The sequence below is a fragment of the Anser anser genome, assembly GCF_964211835.1.
Source record: "Anser anser genome assembly, chromosome: 2".
In the NCBI taxonomy this organism is placed as follows: Eukaryota; Metazoa; Chordata; class Aves; order Anseriformes; family Anatidae; genus Anser; species Anser anser.
The window spans coordinates 108,470,088-108,487,405 of record NC_139721.1 but is presented as its reverse complement, the minus strand read 5'-3'; the positions used below and the strand labels follow the sequence as shown (position 1 = coordinate 108,487,405).

The following is a 17,318-nucleotide window of genomic DNA, read 5'->3' as shown; positions in this document are numbered from 1 at the left end:
CTATGCTCTTATTGGTAACAAAAAATTGCCGTTGCATTGAGATTTTTTTAGTGACTCTAGGTAATGGCATCTACAAATCTGTATACATTCTACAGTTTTGTAAAGTAAGTTTAATAACAAATACTAAACAATTGCAGCGTTAGACTTATCATGCATCTGGCACAGTTGAACAGCTTGCATCTTTGGTTGATCTTGGAGATTACCACACCTACACCTCTAACAGAGGAAGGAGCCCTGAGACCCAATTGCTTCAGGAAAAGTTTGATTCAAAACACAGCTATAGCTTAAAAGCAAAGTCAGCGAGCTTTCAGGATACACTCGCACGACTCCTTCCAACCACAGAGCTATGGAGACAGTAATAAACAGCCTTGGCAAGGAGAATGAAAATTTTCTGCTGGCACAGGTATTTGCAAAGCCAGCGCATGTGTTAAACCATAGCTGTAGGACCTTAGTGCACACTGCTCGTACATTAGCATGCACTGTTTTTTGCAGCAAAGGTAAAGATTATTATGAATTTATGCTTACTTTAAAAAACAGCTGGCGATCATAACCAAGCCAAACACACAATGACACCAGAAGTAAAAGCAAAGTGCAGTTACAAGTTACAGAATCTCAAAGGAAACTGCCCCCCAAAACGTCAGTGTTACTGCCCTAACATAACCGCTTTAGTGTTGTGCTAATTCCTGAACGGTGAGCAGAATAAATATTTTAAATCTCTTCTTGTCAAAACAAGGGGAATGTATTTGTTACCTCTCCCGCAACAACAAAGAAAAGCAAATACTATAGTTGAGAGGATCTTTTAATTAATAAGTATTTTTGGAAAGCAATCTAGAATACCACAAGGACAAATACTGTATCAGCAAGTTGCAAAACGACTTACGCTTCAGGCAAAGTCAAACAAGCCAGTTCATACTCGCCTTGGCTCAATTTTAAGATGACCCAACTGACTTGGCTTGAAAGCGTTCAGAGAGTACTCACCCAGTCCCTAACAAAGCTGAGGGAGTACCAGCCTTCCTCCAGACGTGGCGACGAATAGCTGTGAAGAACACTAGCTTCAAGTGGCTCAACGGTTAGCAAAATTAATATCTCTTTGGCTTGTAAAAGTGTATTTAAATCCTACCTTCGATTAATTCACTAAAGAGGTAGAGAAGACCTGGAGGGCCTAGGCATAAGGAGAAAGCAGGTCAAGGCATTTAAGGAGCACTATCAAAAAAAAAAATACAGAATGTAGTAGCACAAAGGGAAAATACCTGGGCACAAGGGAACTCTACAAGGGAAAATAATAAATATGCCCAAATAGAGGGCAGTTGTTCATGAAACTGAAGAGATGAATTATTTAACAGCTAAAAAGTAATAAATTTTTTGCCTAATAGCTAAAATTCTGCATTAGAAAAATATTACAGACACTAATTCTTGAGCTTCAGCCATGTATTTTATGTTACAAAAAGCACAGAGGAGTTTTTGTTATGTTCTCTCAGTAGCACGTACCATGAGACGCACATTGGGGAACATCTCCCCCTTCTATCATGACTGTATAAATACAGCTACTCAACACTTCCTAGTTGTACAATAGCTTCACAGAACATCAACAAGATAGCAAAAAACGCAGAATTTTTGCAGTTCAACAAGAGAGAAATGGAAAATTGTACCACATTAAAAAAAGAGACGACTTGTTAAAAAACGGTCTTGAAATAGCAGCCTTAGAGAAAAGTCTCTTAGCTACGATCTCGAGGGCAACGTTGCAATTTACAAAAACTAAAAAACTTTTTTTCCGCAAGCAAAAGAGATGTTGCACCCTATCCTCACAGTCTTCTGAATCAGCAGCTCAGTTCCTCCGCAGCAGGGGAGCAAGAACCAGCGCTAATTACCGGCTGGAGGAATAAATAACGCAGAGGAAATGATGTGCCGCCAGCAGATGAAGGCAACGTGCGGTGTGCCAGCTTACACGGACATTTATTTCATCTGCTTTAAAATCTTCTGTCCTGAGACAACGCTCACTACGATTGTTTTTCCCCAACACTTCACAGCCCCCAAGGCTGTCATGACAGCAACAAAAATAGTAATAAAACAGTACTGCAGTTGTATTCTGCGATTTGTGGTACCACTGACAGGACTGCTAGCCTAAATGAGAGAAAACTCTCAGTATCCCAGTTTAGAAAGTTCTTCCCCACCAGGATGCATTTTTTGCTTCGGGTGGCAGTAAAAAGCCAAGTCATACCTTTAAACATCTGTTCCGCCGATACAATTTGATATTGCTGGGACAGAGACAAAACCTCTCAAGTCAATTACCAGCCCGTTCATTTAAAAGAATCTTTAAATACCCTTGAAGCATTTCTTAACATCTACAAATATTTAGCTCAATGTGCTAACTTACTCCTACACCAGAACAAGCAGGGAGATGCATACAAATATTAACACCATCACCTAAGCAGATTTCAAGATATAATTCTATCGATAAGAATTAAACCAATAAAGTCATACTTGCATAGCTAGCTCCCTATGGATGTGCTTTAATAGATTAAAGATTTTTATAAATTAATATTTCCCTGCTTCAGGTTAACATGAACTAATTTACATTACTCAATAGGATATTCTCGGAACTCTTCAGCAGGAGTTTCAAGATTTCCTCCCAAAATAAACCCGACAGCTTGCAAGACTCCTTCTGCCCGCTGCCTGCAGTCACTGCACGCCAAGAAAATCCCAGGCATAAATCAAACAATCATTTACAACTGGCCCAACTTCAAGAAAAGAGCAGGTGATAACGTAATGATTTAGGCATTGCTGCATATAGTTTAAATTCCTGATCCTGTAACTGCTCTGCCTGGGAAGAATCTTACGTGACATCTCACACGACCTGGTAAAACTCGCCCATCAGACAGAGGTGCTATCTGATCGGGACTCGCCACCTTAAATGAATGGCTTTCTGGTAACATCTGAAGCATAAGACCAATTACAAGTATGCAGCAACTTATGCTGGTTTCTTCAAGGAAAAGGTTTGGATTGTTTTCCTTTATGCCAGCATAGCACATCTACGTTACGAGTATGCACTAGCATATGCACGTGTAAGAAAAATAAAAAAGCCAGCAGAAGTTTCAATCTACAAATATGACAGCCAGTATCAAAAAGCTCTGATATGAAGCTTAACATGAACATACAGGTTTATGGGAAGCTTAAAGAAACGTTTCAGGTAAAACTAATTATTGATTTCTCATGCTTGAATCTGCCCGCACTAGTTTAAAAGTCCAAGACAGTCAAACTTCTCTGACATTTTCATTTGAATGACTGATTATCAAATAAAAAAATAACCCCCAAAGTTATGCTAGCCTCTTCTCCTCCTGTAGGGAAGCTGCTTAATAAGTTAACAATGCGAACAGTCATCCCAATAATGCAACCACGCGAGTAACGCCTACCTAAATGACTGGGGCAACCCAGCACTTAGAAGCACTTCTGGCCGCATCCTGCAGATGAAAGCCCAGCGTTGGACACAGCAGCTCCCTCACCCTCACGTGCTCGGCTCTCAGGGCACAGATGCAGGTGCCCAGGCTCCTTACGCGGTACAGAAGGAGGACGGATATTTCAGCGTGAAATGGCTGAGTAAACGGGTAGCACGCCAAGGCCAGCATTATCTCAAGTCAATGCAATCAGCACGGAGCTGTCCGCACACAGCCAGTAAGAAAGCAGTCCAGGGAGGGACTCCTAGATTCTGCTCCCAGACTACCTAACCCAGAAATGCAGAAAGCTTTTTGTTTCTGAGGATTCCCAGCCCAGAAACCTTTGGGGTGGGTGAGCCTATACTATCTTTACCTAGCAGCACTGTTACTTTTTGTTTGTTTAATACTATAGCCGCCGGCAGTGCCCTTTCTATAAGGCACGATGGTACCCTGAAAGGGAAAATAGCACAGTTTAGTTCCTTCACTGGTGGGGCTATCTGTAGCCGTATCTCCATCTCCTAGGACACTACGCAAGCTGCAAGTCACGAGTGCTCTCTTCCAGACAGCATCTGTTCACCTCTCCTGTTTCATCCGGTTTCAAAAAAGGCACTAGATTTAAAAACAAACAAACAAAAACGTAATGAAGCGGGGCTCTGAACTTTGCTCATCAGGCATATGGGCAGAAAAGGGCAGGAAATAATAGGCTTTGGATGCTTGCTGCAAGGAACATCTAACAGAAAACGAGTAACAAGTTCCGAAACCAGGGGCCAGAACCTGCACGTCTCCATTCTTGGAGGGCAACATTTTCTTATACATCCTCTTTCTGGCTCGGTGAATCATGCGTTCTTTTTCTGGATAGTAACACGGCCTCAGCCAGGAGAACTGAAGATAACACACAGCTTGACCACTGGGATATTTGCCTGGAAAGTGGAAGATGTAGGTTGATCGCTCCAGGCAAAAAAGGAAGCTGAAGTTGGGTCTACCACATTCGGAACAAACGCTCTAACTCATCGTTTTTAAAAACCAGCAGCACCTCCTCTTGCAAGAGCCTTCTAAAGCTGTTGCTGTATTTTGTAGAAGACTGACTCTGCGGCATACATCGGGTACGATCGGAGAATTCCCACCTGACCGAAAGCCCCAGGAACTACGGTTAAATAATATCCAGAAAGCTGACAATCATGAGCTAGGCATCCTGCTAATCATCCCTTCTGCAGGTAGGGGGAAAAAAAAAAGTAAATTAGATCCAGGACTAGTTCCCAGGAACTTTGAAGCTGCTAACTATACTGTCTACAGTGCCCAGGCACCTTCAGAGCTTAATGGTAAGAGACAGAGGGTTTGGTGGGCTGTAATTATGATCACAAGCACACAAAACACATCTATTTAAGTATTTCTAAGAATCGACTTATCGACTAAAGTTGTAGAGGGAAGGATGAGAAAAACAGCGGGGTAGGGATCAGAACCAGAGGTATAACCTCACAAAATCGCATCGGTTGCTTTCGTGCCTCCCCAACTGCATCACTGAGAGACAATTAACATTAAGCCACAGAACCTTCTGCAGAGTGGGCATTGTATTGAAAATAAACTGAAATTAATTGACAAATGCTCTAAGCAAGCTATCTGCTCAAAGCTCGTCCTTTTACGTTATGAACATTTGCACGATTCGTCTGGTTACAAAGCTAACTGCTATAATAAATGCACACATGTAACATCTATCAGTTTGTCTATTTATCAAATCATTAAAATTCTTCCCCGATAAGTTACTGTTAATTTGATCTGCGCTGGATGTGCAGCAGCCATTCTCTGTGCAGAATCCCCCAGATATCCCCACGCACGTGTTTGCTCTGGCACACTCTTTAAATAAACCTACTGGAAAACACGCAGAGATAACAGACAATGGAAAAGTTAGAAAACCATCTCCACTGATTATTTTTAATCCACGTGTAAGGTTTATCAGTTAGCTACACGGTGTCGGCACACGCAAGCTATGGCACTTTCAACATTAATGCACTGTTCAAGCCAGAGGTTTCAACGGTTGCTCTGTAAGCGTGGGGAATGTTTGCATTGCCCTTCCAGGCCAGCTTTAGATGGACAAGATTGATTGTCAATATATGGTATAAGGGACTTGGCATTTCTGCAAGTGATAAAAACCTAACTGAGCAGCTATCCATGCGTAGCGCTCCCTTGGTTTTGCATATGATAATCAATCCCCTCAGCTACGTTGCTCATTTCATAGCGGAGAGGTTTTGGCTGAACAAACATGTGCAGAGGGCATCTCCAGAGCATCTCTCTGGGCGTCCTGACATTTCTTAGCAAAGAGCTGCTGGGAGGGATCTCGGCGCGTCCCCCCTCCAGCACGGGGATTTTCACACCCCGAATTGACGGACCGCTTTCACCGTCAACCTGCTGTACCCTACAGCACAAACGAGAAGCAAAGCCTGGCAGGTAACGTTCAGAGAATTGATGATGGGCTGAGGAGGGGTGCAGGGAGCGGGGAAAGCCCTGGGGGTGGCACTGGGGGTCCTGACGGCAGCGGGCTGGGGGTGAAGGGGAGGGGGAGGAGGGGGGTAATGGGCTGGGTAGAGGGGTAAGGGGGTAAGTAAGGGGCTGAGGGGATAACTGAGGGGGTTAGGAAGGGGCTGAGGGGGTAACTAAGGGGGTAAGGAAGTGGGTAGGGGGTAACTAAGGGGATAAAGGGGCGGGTAAGGTAAGGGGGTAAGTAAGGGGGTAACTGGTGGGCTGAGGGGGAAGGGCCCGCTGTGGGGGGGCCGCTCCTCACCTGCTTGCTCCTGGCATAGGGGGGCTTCGCGGCGCCCAAACGGTGGCGCCGCCTCTTCACCTTGCCGCCGGCCGCTCCTCCTCCTCCTCCTCCTCCTCCTCCTCCTCCTGCTCCTCCTCCTCCTGATCGGGCTCCTGGGCTGCCGCCCGGCGCCCCGCCGCCACCGGCCCTGCCACCGCCGGCCATGCCGCTGCCGGTCGCGCCGCTACCGGTCGCGCCGCCCGAGGCCATACCGCCCCCCCCCCGCGTTCGGTGCCGTCACGGGGCCCCCCCGCCCCCCGCCGCCACGCGCCGCGGGGCCTGCCCTGCCCCTCCCCCTCCCTCCCTCGCGCGCCCCCCCCTCCCGCTGCCGCTCCCGTTCCTCGCCCCGGTCCGGTCCGGTCCGGTCCGGTCCGGTCCGGTCCGGTCCCGTCCCGGTCCCGCCGCCCTCCCGCTCCTCCTCCCCCCCCTCCTCGCGGCCGCTGGCTGCTGCTGCCGCCGCCGCCGCGCTCCCCCCTCCCTCCTTCCTTTCCTTCGCCCTCCCCGCTCCGCTGCTCCCCTCACGCGGCCAATTGGGGCGAGCGCTCAACGCTCGCGTCAGCACGGGACGCGTCATCCGGCGGCGACGGCCCCGGCGTGCCTTGCGGCCGGGGGGGCGGGGCCGCGCGGGAAAGCGCGGCGTGAGGGGAGCGGGCGGGGGAGGGGAGGGGAGCGGGGTTCCCTCAGGGGCGGCGCCCTCAGGACCTGGCCGCCGTAATGAAACCCGGCCAGGCCACCGTAAGCACGGGGCTAGGAGTCACCTCCAGAGCCTCCCCGCGCCGTGGCGCCGACCGCTGGTGTGCCGCAGCACCGCGCCGGGCGTGGGACGGCGCCCCGAGCCCACAGTGCTCGTCAGAAAAGCCCCGCACCGACAACCGATACCCCCGCACCGACAACCGATACCCCCGCACCGACAACCAACAGCCCCCACGCCGACAACCAACGCACAAGCGGTGTTTTAGGCCGGATTCGTGGCCCCGTTGGTCCGGGAAGCAGTCGTCACGCTAAATTCTACCCCACGGCAGGGGAACGATGGGCATCGTGACAGATCGCCGCCCCAGAAAATAAACACATAAATAAATAATAAAAACGATAACGGGACGTGAATCGTGCCCTTAATAACAGACATTGGGCAGTGAAATCACCGACTTCTGCAACAATACGTGCTCAGGGAACTGACTAAAACCCCTCCTGCATTGGCCATGTAATAGCTAGGCAAACATCACATAATGCTTCCCTCCCTCATGTACACCAAACCTATTAAGGCAACCATAGTAGTGTGATAACGTGATTTTTCTCCTCCAGATCAGCGTCAAAGGCAGCTACGCTAGGTTTGCTCATAAGTTCAAACGCTGCTTTATTTGTTTATTTAAATGCCATTTTTCTTATTTAGAAGGATTTCCATAGGGTGACAGGCCTTTAATGACACTCACGACTCAGAAACATTTGCCGATGCAGTCAAACGGTGTCTATTAACGCGAGGCACTGAAGTTAATTGGTATTAAAAATGAGCCAAAACGAAAGGCAAGTATCTGCGTGTCCAGCAGAATGACAGCGATCATCACCATTTGATCAATCTTCCCCCCACTCTCTGTTGCAGCTAGGTACAACGAAAAGAGTTTATGAAATCATTACGGGACATTCTTGTAGAAAACTTCCTCAAGCTTGGAAAAAAAAAACCATTTCAGCTAAGTAAAACAGAAAATAACTGGAAGAAGTGAAGTATGGCGGTGTCGGAAAAGTTGCTTCAAAGACTTGTTTAATTAAAAAGAAGGAAGAAAGCAAGTTCCTACTGCAATCCCATCTTTGTCAAACTGATGGCGGGCACCAGTACGATGTGTTCAGCTAACACAGGCTGGAAGTTGTAACTGCAGCTGTGAAGTTTACCCAGTAAAAAGACTCCGCAAAGCATTGTAGCAGTTCCGATGCAATCACTGCTTCCTGAATTTGTGACTCATGGTTAACACGGCAGTACAGGAAGAAGTCTGGCATTCACTGTGCTCTTACGGTAAAGAATCTGCCCTGCGCACACCATCCCAAGCCAGGTATGCGCTCCTAACAGGAAAGGACGATAGGCTGATAAGTCTCAGCAGAGGGAAAAAGACATCAGAGAACTACTTTATAACAGCAGCACGCGGGCTGCAACCAACGTTCTCTTCCTCTCATCATTTTCATTTCTGTGGACTCCAAGAGAATACACTCCCAACATTTTTCAGCTCTGGAGAACAAACAGCCCAACCAATCTCATTCACTGAACTACAAAACTGGTATTTTCGCTATCTAGTCCGGAAAAGGAGGCGCACGTCTCTAACGTACAGTGTAGAGACCTTGTTAATAGGCAAAGTCTGCATAAAATAGGTGGCCACAGCCTGATTTTCTGACGTTCAGGGCCTTGGGTCACACACCACCACAGTATCAGACTTAATGAAGTCACCAATCTATGTGGGCCTCTCGTTACACAGGTCACATGTTATGGACCAACCTCTCAAAGGCCAAAAAACAGCACTGATACTGCCGGGCCAACACATATCTGTAGCATCCCATTTCTGGGTGACAACACAATGAATGTTTCCACAAAGTACTCGATGCAACCTAACTACTGTGTTTGGTGATGCAAAGCAAGCCGTGTCAAAGCAGCGTAGCACCCAGGCACATTCCTGGAAGATGTTTTGCTGCTCACGTTGAAGAAAATAGATAAAAAAATCCTGTGCAGTTTGCACTTCTGAGCTCAAGTACCACAGCTATGCACTACAATTGAAGTGGCATCAAAGCTTGTAAGGTTTTGAAGCTTCAGCACTGCCATCCAAATTCAAGGAGGCTGCATCTATTATCTTGAATTTGCCCCAGCTCAGTCCCCTGAAACAATTCCATAGACACGTACAAGCAACCCTTTTCCCACCCAGATTCTTTGCTTCATCTATTCCACCTCTACCTTGTGTCATATTCTTATTAATCTGCCCCTCAAAAGACTCCCTGGCTCACACAAAGAAGCAACCCAACAAATCCCTGTTCCCAGCCACGTTGCTTTCATGCTTTGGGAAGAGTTAACTGCAACAGCTCTAACTGTGATGCCACCTCACCCCCTCCACCTATGTGAGGTTCTTTGCCTTCTGTCTCCTCCTACGTGTACACCTGTGCTAGAACCAGGAAGAATGTGCTTCCTACAATACTCCAAGAGCCTCTTCTGTTTCAGGATGTCATCATTTCAATTCAGGACTGAAAGTATTCCTAGCAAAAACCCAACAGCTAATAGCTAACAGAAGCAGTTGCTGGTGATCAGCTACAAGTAACCTGGAAGTACTGAGGAGTCACAAAAGAGAATTTGCATTACATTTAAGAACAGCATGCAGCTTAGGACCACTGCTTTCACTGACTACACTAAGCCATAAAAAAGAATTGGATTCTTACCTGCCATCACAGCAATTACGGTTTATGTTGCCCCCAAAACACACACGGCAGTACCAGAACTGTGTCAACTAGCTTTAACAGCTTCCCCAGCTATTAAGTACAGTAATTTCTGCTTCCTTTTTTTTCTTGGAGGAATATTCTTTTGTTTCCAGCCTCACTTACTTATTATACACACTGTTAATTAGCAACTATTTCTCCATACTCATAGGGTTATGGAGTCCCTATGACTGGAAAAGACTATGTACCCTTCCAGATAAGAACAGCATAAAGGCAGCAACTCGCAAGACTGCTCTAGCTTAAAGCAAAGCTTTCCTCATTGCTCTCATCTCCTTTGACTTGAGTACTGTCATCCTTCTACCAGAGCTTTAAAAACTTCATTACCACGAATGAAGGAAGACCAGAGCAATCAGAGAGGGTAGCAGAGGGTATAACTTAAGGAGCTGTTACTAGGATTTTTTTGTTGTTCCTGGTGGACTATTTTTCTCCTTGCCAGCAAGGAGGGAAAACCAGCAAGTTGTTTTCTCCAAGATTTTTTTTTTTTAGGTTTAAGAACACGGATTATGTTGTAGCAATTTCTTCGCTGTAAAGCGTCAGCTGAGAAGTCTAACAGTAAGAAGGGCAAGGGAAAACTGAATGCTGATGCAGAGAGTGCCAGCAGACATCATCCTCATTCCACGGGATGTTTGTAGCTATGGCAGTTGAAGTCTACACTTCCATATGCTTAACATACCCTATTTATAAGCCGATTTTAGCTGACCTAGCATGTATCAGTAGTACAGTTAGAGCCAGCAGCCTGCAGGAAAAAGTGGGCACAGGTGTTTCCATAGCAAGGCCTGTGAGTGTCTCCCATACATACTTCCAGTCTAAGCAAGCACATGAAAGGCTTGGCTTGTCGCTTACCTAAGGAACCAGGAAAACAAGGGAAAGCTAGATTTTGCTTGTGTCCTAATGCCCATATAAAAATAAAGACAGATGAAATACCCTTACTACCTTGTTAAATTCCATAAGCCGGAAGAGAACGTGCTGCACACAGGTACAAGTAAAATCCCTTGCTGGCAGGTTTGCAGAAACAAATTTTTTATTTACACAGGCAAGTCTATCTTTAGACCCCATTTACCTCTTTACATTTCTCGAATATTTACATGACTTCATGATGCTCCAAGAAGGGAGTGATGAACAAAAAGATTACAGAAACTGTCAAAAGCATAGCAAAAAAAACCCAACCTATCATTGTGCTTTAAAACTTATGAGCTAGAATAATGTAGAAGAAATGTAGTTTTAGCACTTTGGTCCTAACGGTCATGCTCTAGAAGACACTTAAATAGCAGAGGGGATTTCAGAAGTGACCGTATCCAGAGGTTGCCAGTGACAATTCATGAGTGAATCGTAGAGTTCTTCGCTTGTCTCCGTGAATTGTCTGTTCATTTCATCAACATCCAAGTAGAGCTGTGGATCTGAAAATAAAAGCCTGGTAAGTTCAAGTATCAAATCTGAGGCATGCGCACAAAAAAACTTCACGTGAAATGGCTAATAAAATGTATTTTAAGCTAAGTGTAATAAGCTATTAGATCTACTAATTTTAGTGAGGTATTTAGTCCTCTAAAATTTTGAGCCTCACAGCTCCAACTTTTGGGAATTTGTATATTAGAAGGCTGGGACTAGAATTGTCTTTCAAGATAAAGACAAAGACAATGTTTAAGATAGTAAAGATAACGTTTAAGGATAATCAGCCATGAAACCCTCCCAAGAGTCATTTAATTCACTTCTACAGCAATACACGTTACATAGGATAGTTTCTAAACACTAACACAAAATGCCTCCACGTGAGGAACTTTGCAAACCTTCCAGGACACAAATATGTTTTGTACCGTATTTGTAAGTGCAAGCTGAATCCTCCTTTTGGAATCTGCAACATAAGCTTTTACCTCAGGGTGGAGAACAAAGCTTTTGCATATTACTGAGTTTCTAATATAAAATCTGTTTAGCGGAACCAATACAAAGAACAAAATTCTGTCTTAGACCATTTTCAAATGGGAATGAAGGCACAGGTACAAGAAACCTGCTGCGAAGCATTGACAGTGTCCCGTTTTACTTGATGCCGTCAGTGTATGCTGTATCAGCTTTAAAACCCCAGCTGATTGCAGATCAACCCCACAGAGGTTTGACCTCAGCTGAATTTTCAAGATGTTCTTCATCCAGTAGAGGTTGGCTTGTATTGTTAAAAGGCACAAGGATGGCTAAACTCAAGTGACAATGATAGAACCCTTATTACCGTCAGTAATTAGGTCATCACCGATTGCAGTCATAACTGAAGATTCCTGAAAGACAGAAAAGGCTAAGTTTAATCATAACTCATTTCAGAAAGCATCACAGATTCAAAGTGCTGCAGTCTCAACCCATTCCTTCTTCCTACAACTACAAGGATAGATGGCATTTTATCTACTTATTTTTAGAAGAAAGCCAATATTACAGTACAGGTTGGAAGGGACCTCCGGAGGTCACAACTAATAAATTGACCACGATAAGACCACTTAAAACAACTGTTTAATTTGCTTTAAGCAAAGCAAATCAGAAGAACAGGAACAGAAGAAGCGTACGCAATTATGCTGTCAAAACCATTCTTTGGTATGCGTGAACAAATAATGGTGTATAAATCACTAATTCTATGGATTTACTATTTAAGCACTTAAATACAAACACCTCTGAATGGAATCTGCTCTTTAAACTTCACACTAAGCAGAAAGCATGTTTTCAGCTTCGGATTCTTTTTGCTGATTCACACAAATCTGTACAACGTATTATCTGTGAAATATTTTCTTTACAGCAAGCGTGCACTATCTTTACCTCAAAAACAGCTGGAGCCATTAAAGAATCTCCTAAAGAGCAGTCTCCAACAGCTTGCATGCTGTCACAGGGAGCATAGGAGCTGTAGCTGTAGTCAGCGTAAGCATCGTAACTCCTCTGCGAGTGGTAGTTCTGGTAATCTTGGCAATAATCATTATAGTTGTATGACTGGTACCGCTGCAATTCTGCTTTCAGTCTGAAACATGAGAAGTTGCATACAGTCAGAGAACAAGAGACTGTAAACCCAGTTCTGAACTTAAACAATTTGTCAGCTTACATACTTCAAAGCTTAAAAGGAAGCTTTCCTAAACAGTCACCTAAGTGACAGCTTAAGTCACAGCTCAAAACCTCATTTCTATAGAAGCAAGCATCCTCACCTTTGCCAATACCAGAAGGAATTGTTCTCATGGATTAACTCCAGAGCCTTGACATGGTTACCTGTACACATCAAGTATTTTTAGCGTTGGCATAAGCAAGCTGCTGCTAAGTCTCTGTGCTTTGCTAAAGATTGATTTAAGACCAGAGACATTTATCAAGCACAGCTGCTTTAAAGATGCAGTCTTAACCCTTCTATCTTTTGTTTGGTTAATTACTAGATCTTATTTCCAGAAAGAAGGGAATGGAGTCAGATTATCCATTTCAAAGAAGCATCTGACGCTGCCTGTCAGTTTGCCATGTCTACCTCCACCTGCTCAGTTTTTTTGTTTGTTTAAAGTCCATTAAACATTCAACAGCTGCCAACTATACCGCTCAGGTGAAGTCAGTCTTGCTTAACAACACAATCGCGATTCTCCAGCATGACGCCTTATTATTAGCGGGAGAATTACAAAATACACTGGTTCTTAAGAAGAAAGGGCCAGCTGATTAGCTTTCACTACTTTCCCTTTCAAGATTTTCTCAGGGGCAGCTTCAGACTAATGACAAGAACCAAGACAAGTGCTATCTGTACTAAAACTGATGTACACTGCATAAAGAACATTCAGATAACCCAGCTGCATATTCAAAAAAATCCGCTGTTTAGACTTGTCTTCACTGATTCTGTACAGGCAGACCTCCTGTGTTTGCAGTGCCCAGTTTCTCTGACTTGAATTGGGGATGCAGAGAAGTGAGTTCTATGCTTTTGGGGAAGAATACAAGCTGAAGGCATTCTGAAATAGCTTCCAAACTAAGCAAACATGAGGGACAAACTAATCCAATGGCTGGGTATTTCAATGCTAAGAGAGCACGGTACTCAGCCATTCAGAAACGTATTACTGATGTGTATTTTAATACCTACATTTGTTTCAATACTGCAAAGCTACACAAGTTCTAATAAAGAGGTAATCCATTGTCTTGTTACTGTAGTAAACAAACAGAAGATACATCATCTTAGGTCTTCTGCTTCCAACTGCACTCTTCCTACATACAGTTGTGTAGGGAAGGAAAATCTGAAAATACTGTTGACGTTCTTCTGGATAGCCGAAGCAAGAAAACATGTTTGTGGCTTATTCTTGTTTTCAAAATAAAACGATATTAATTTAATCAAAAAAATTTGGCAAAGAAGTTTGGACAGTGCTCTCTTGGAGAAGAGCATTTCCATTCTAAAGCAGAAGGAGGCAACATTTGCAGAATTATGCTAGGTAAACAGAAACAGAAGTGTCATTTTTTACTATTTAACAGAACACACAAGCTAACCTCACGAACATACTGAAATTGTTTATATGAAGTCCTGTTTTGTCAGTATCCTGGATCAAAGTTCATCAAATTTGGTATCAATTCTTTAACCGTTCAGAGACCTGAATTGCCTTAAATAAGTGATAGAACTGAGCCGGTAGAGTAAGAAACCCTCTCAGGAAGTGCTAAGCTTTAAACTCCCCATTGCCCTAAGCTCATGAAAAGCAAAGAATAGCATTCTAAACCTGTTCTAGTAATAACGCCTTTGGCTTTCTCCCTGCGTTCCCATTTTTCCCCCCCATTTCTTTCCTGTCAACCCACTGTAAAACTAGTTATGTGCTTCTCTCAAACTAGAGGGAAAGCTCTAAGAACAAGAACTCCCTAGCATATAAAACCACTTGTTGTCCCTTCTACCTTATGCAGGCCCAAACCTGAAAATATTTACCAATGCATTCAGCTTTGCTACTGTTGAGAAAGAAGGCTGGTTGCAATGGCAGCTAAGCCCAAGTTGCGCTGTCTGGCTAGACTTAACAGTTGGATTCCCCCAGCCATCCTGAAGCAGGTTGATGAATCCAGGGAGTCAAAACACTGGACTTCTGCATTTCTGGTTTTGTAGACTGCATCCTGTGTACAGCCACTACAGCAAGGGCCACAGACTTTCCAAAGGCAGAGCTACAAGAATCTGATTATTTAGAATAACTGTATCAATGCACAACTCCTTGGTTACCTTTTAGAAATTCCTATGCTCAGCCGGATTCCTTTTCCCCCCAGGCCTGGTGCGTTCTGGCAGTCTTGCAGTGCCCTCATCTGATCACCTTGCTCACCAAATCTGACATAGGCATACCCTCTACTATTTTCAAAAGGGAGAAAACCAATTCTGGTATGCATAACAGTTACAAAGCTAATGAATTCAATTTCTGTCTTCTACAAAAAACAGAAGATAGCAGCTACTATAGCTTCTATTACTTAAGCAACCTCTCTGGCATGTGCACGTGCACAGAAAAGGCTTTCACCAAATTAAAAAACTTGGGCCAGAAGCAAAAAGCTTATTCCTTGGTAGCATTAAGATGCAACTCACTGAGAGCCAGCAAAACAATACATTTTAAGTGCTCTCTGCGTAAGTAATCAGATTCCATATTTCTGCATATACAGCAGTTAATCAGTTAGCACTAACCCACTCCTTTTGGAGCCACAAACTTTATTGGTCACAAACACCAAGAGCTGGCTGTAATTATCTGAACCAGTATTAACCGGTACCTCTGAACTCTTCAAACAAAAATATCTTTCAGGTGCTCTTAGAAGAACAACATCAATTGCCTGCAACAATTTGATGGCTTTGCTAAACGGAGCACTGAAAAGCACAGTGGTACAGTTTCTTTTGTAGCCTGTTCAGAAATTATAGCCCCGTGCCTACAGCTTCAAATCAGGCCAAGCTTACCAGCCCAACTCTTACAGCTTAAGTTCACTGCACTCGAATGCCTTCAAGACGTGCTTTTAGGAGCCATGGAGAAGAACCCTCTGGTAAGACCACCATTATAAAGTACTGAGTGTTGTTTTACACTTAAAATAGAACTATCTGTTACAGTCATTCATCAGCTTTCCCTAGGCTGCTGCTCTCTCACTACTGAATGTGATCCTGCTCTCAGTTTCCCACTAACTTTTTCCCCCAGCGTTTATGGCCTCTTTTCATCTATGACACTTTTAAGGGACTACACCGTGTTGAAAAATGCTGGTTAACATTTCCTTTTACACAAGGTGCCTCATCGAATTTTCCTGACTAAACCAAACCCCAGAACCTTAACTAGAAGAGGAAGCACACAAACACACACGCCTCCCTGGCCACCATATCTCCCCAAAACATATCTGTTCAGTAACAGGTCAACTGTAAGAATACTGCGATTAAAATCAGTATAGCTCTATACACTGCTTTTGTTCGGGATTACTAGCTAATGTCCTTCCCCTTACCCCTTCTGGAATTAATACTGAATTCTGTACTCCAAAACGCGGTTCTTAAGTCATACAAATGACATTTAACAATCAGAATTTTTCCACACAGTGATCCTCAATAAAAACTTCAATCCTCTACTGCAGTCTTTCAACAAATTAAAGGAATACAAAACTGGCTAATAACTGTTCAGTGATTTTTGGACCTTTGTAGCACTAGAGTAACAGCAGTACACTCTGCAGCATAGTTGCAAGTACGTGGGAATAATCTCTTTTTTTCTCTGAAAAGTGTGAGGCCTCTATTTCACCCTACTAAAGATTTTACCACCAACTGTACTGCTAGCATTGAGACACTGCAACTTCTGTGCTTGTATGAGATGCAGGACAGGTTCCTTAAGGTGTCGCAATTTTTTGTCTAAACCTAGTGTTGAGATCAAAAAAGGGATTGCTACTAATTGCGTACGTATCAATAACCAGGACAGAAGACATGCTGCATATAGGAATTAAACTTTTTCTAAAGCTCTAGTACATGAACATATCAAATCCCGCAGATTTTTTCTAGTATGGTTTCAGAGGTCTTACTTGATGGACATAAGCGCACAAGTGAAGACAAAAGATACACTGTTTACCTGAAGTACTGGTTTGGACCCCAAATGAAAAAGCTGGCTTTGCTTGCTCAGGTTCCTTCTCTGATGGTTTAACGAAACTGAAGTTGAACATAGGTTTTGCTGTGCTCTCTTCTTTTGTACGCTCGGACTTCCCAACTGAAAAGATAGGCTGTGTCTTTGACTCTTCAGTGTCAGCTTTCTTTCCAAACACTAACGGAGCAGCAGTAGTGACAGAATCCTGCTTCTCTTCTGTCCTTCCCAAAATAAACTGTGAGGCAGCTGCAGACTCTGCACCTGAACACTCTGAGTGAACACCGAATGTAAATGATGGCAAGGCAGCATTTTGTGGACGCAGTCGCAGTACCAAAACCTGCAGAAATAAGTGAATGTCAAGTCCGTAACCCACGGTGTATCTGCAGTACGTGAAGGTTTGAACTACATTCTAGTCCTGATCTTTCCAGTCAAAACTGTTTAACAAAGAACCAACCAAACAGTAAAACAAACAAGAAAACCCCATGCTTCCTCTCTACATAAAACTTTTCACAATTGTGTTTTCTGCCCACCACCTGGCTTTAAAAAGTATACGAACTTCTTTGAAAGATCATGTTTTTAGTCTGAACTCCAAATGAACAACGT

At 44.0% G+C, this 17,318-nt stretch overlaps 1 protein-coding gene across 3 annotated transcripts in view; it reads right to left on the bottom strand.

Annotated features, from left to right (window-relative positions):
- The window catches only part of LOC310894369 (nuclear pore complex protein Nup153-like), a 44,180-nt gene extending 37,727 nt beyond the window's left edge, over positions 1–6,453 (bottom strand). For all 3 annotated transcript variants that reach the window (XM_083824359.1, XM_083824361.1, XM_083824360.1), the window contains exon 1: positions 6,208–6,453. In XM_083824359.1, the coding sequence (XP_083680485.1) occupies positions 6,208–6,438 (231 nt within the window). In that variant the 5' untranslated portion in view covers positions 6,439–6,453. The remainder of the gene's footprint in view (positions 1–6,207) is intronic.
- Between the last annotated feature and the right edge of the window lie 10,865 nt (positions 6,454–17,318).